Source organism: Tiliqua scincoides, chromosome 2 (assembly GCF_035046505.1).
Source record: "Tiliqua scincoides isolate rTilSci1 chromosome 2, rTilSci1.hap2, whole genome shotgun sequence".
NCBI classification, from domain to species: Eukaryota; Metazoa; Chordata; class Lepidosauria; order Squamata; family Scincidae; genus Tiliqua; species Tiliqua scincoides.
In genome coordinates, this window is record NC_089822.1 from 22002983 (window position 1) to 22005184 (window position 2202).

General features: G+C 42.1%; 1 protein-coding gene across 1 annotated transcript; it reads left to right on the top strand.

Annotated features, from left to right (window-relative positions):
• The first annotated feature begins 213 nt into the window (after nucleotides 1–213).
• On the top strand, nucleotides 214–1873 carry HSPB3 (heat shock protein family B (small) member 3). The gene has a single exon (XM_066618281.1). It carries the CDS (start codon nucleotides 390–392, stop codon nucleotides 834–836), a length of 447 nt encoding a protein of 148 aa, XP_066474378.1. The 5' UTR covers nucleotides 214–389; the 3' UTR covers nucleotides 837–1873.
• The last annotated feature ends 329 nt before the right edge of the window (nucleotides 1874–2202 follow it).

Consider the following 2202-nt stretch of genomic DNA (forward strand, 5'->3'; position numbering starts at 1 on the left):
GGCTCCATCAGTGAGTAGGAGGGGCAACTTACACAGCATATTGTGGCACTTGCTGTACTTACCACACCACCCCCTCTCAGGCTACAGTACTGAGTATAGCATAATCTCATACAACTACTGAGTCATTAAAATGAAGACCTCCAAGCAGTTCAGGCACACGTTCTATAAATAGTGTTCAATTGTCAGCATGTCAAGAGATGCAGCCTGTCTCATAGATCTGAGTCACACCCAGTTATGTGCTGCCAGAGCTAAAAATGAGAAGCTACCACAACTGATTAACTAGTACGTATGTGGGTGTATAACTGGACAGGGGTGCCTTATCCTAATCAGAACGCTGTTCTGTTCCAACTGATCCAAACAAAGCTGCAAGTTACTGTATTGTTTCAGCAATGGAAGGAGTAGTTATACGTCATTGGATAGAAACTCCGATACGTTATCAGGAACTTTTTGCCGATCAAGATTTGGAAGCATGCAGGTTAAACCATGCTCTGTATGCCTTGCTAGGTCCAGCTACAACTGCTCAGACAAAGAACACAGACACAGCCAAGGGTACGGCTGAAACAGAGCATAACAATGCAGATGGAGGACTGCCCAAATTTCAAGTCTTACTCGATGTTGTGCAGTTTCGTCCTGAAGATGTTATCATTCAGATCTTTGAAGGCTGGCTCCTGATCAAAGCTCAGCATGGACCCAGGATGGATGAACATGGCTTTATAACAAGAAGCTTCACTAGACAATACAAGTTGCCAGACAGGGTTGAAACAAAAGATCTGACTGCTCTCTTCTGCCATGACGGCATTCTAGTGATTGAAACCAAGACCTTTGGCAAGAAATGAATCATAGACTGTTACTGGTGAGACAATATTGGTCCTACTCCAACATGAACAACTCTGCGCTTTTGTGCTGTGCATGTTTACAATGAAGATAAAGGCAAGTTTTGCATATTTTATCCTGTGTATTGTTTGATGTGAAAGGCAGTATCTGCTTCCAACAGCCGCTTCTGTACTGGCATCTTAGAAAGTAGGAAATGTATCTGTACATGACTATCTGGCAGAACAGAGAGAAGGCTTAAAACAATGTACAAGAGGGAAATAGAATGTATGAACAGGGTAAAACAAGAATGAAAATCCTTGTTGCATTAGTATGTCAAGGCACTTGTGCTCCAGATGCAAAGCATGAAGACTGAACTGCACTTTCCACCGAAATGCGATTCTCATGCTGAAAATGGCTGCATTTCTTAGCACCAGGTGGCAGTACAAAGAAGATGATGTGCAAGTCAGCCAACCAACCTTACTTACCAACCGCACATGTGCAGCTTTTTTCCACCGTTTCTCCTGCAGCCACTCCTTTTCCTGAAAAGGAAAGCCACTTTGAAAACTGAACAACGGCTTCACAGTCTCAGATATGTCAGTATATTACATAGTTGTGCACATGAACAAATTCTTTTTTCTGTTGCAGCTTAAAATTGATCTTCAAAGTCTCCCCCCCCCCCCCGACAATGATTTGTTACATGTGTTATTCCAAATACTTCAGCATTCTGCTTTGGGGATAATGGCAGCTGTTAAGTAGACTGCTTCCTTTCATGTGTAGTTAAAGATAAGTCTGACTGCTGAGCTATGAATAGTAAAGGAATTCAGAGGAGAAAGAGCCAAGCTAAATGCAGGATTTCATTACCGCCACCTGTCATTCTGACAAATTAAAAGAGAGTATTTCACTTAATTCATCTATGTGACTGAAAAACAGTTTTACAAAAAGTGCTATTCCATTTAAAGAAAGAAAATGCCTGTTTTCCAAAAGGAACTTTAAACTTGTCTGTAGATGTTTGTAAAGATGTAGGACGTAGTCTGGAAATAAAAATGCAAGAGAATACCAATATCAATGAGTTCTTATCAATTAAGGCATTATCAGAGGACAGTGCTGTTAAAGTACAAGGAGGGATGAGAGGGGAAACAGAGCCAGGATGGTGTAGTGGTTTGGGAGGTGGACTTAGACCTGGAAGATCCAGGTTCAAATCCCCCCTCAGCCATGAAGCTTCCTGGGTGACCTTGGGCCAGTCACTTTCTCTCAGCCTCACCTACCTCACAGCGTTGTTGTGAGGACAACAGGAGGGGAGCAGCTGTGTACAGCACCCTGAGCTCTTTGGAGGAAGGGTGGTATAAAAATACAATAAATAAATAAATAAATAAATGCCTATAATGCGAC

What these genes read in the sequence shown, in the direction of transcription:
- HSPB3 (XM_066618281.1), top strand. Translation starts at nt 390, where the DNA reads ATGGAAGGAGTAGTTATACGTCATTGGATAGAAACTCCGATACGTTAT.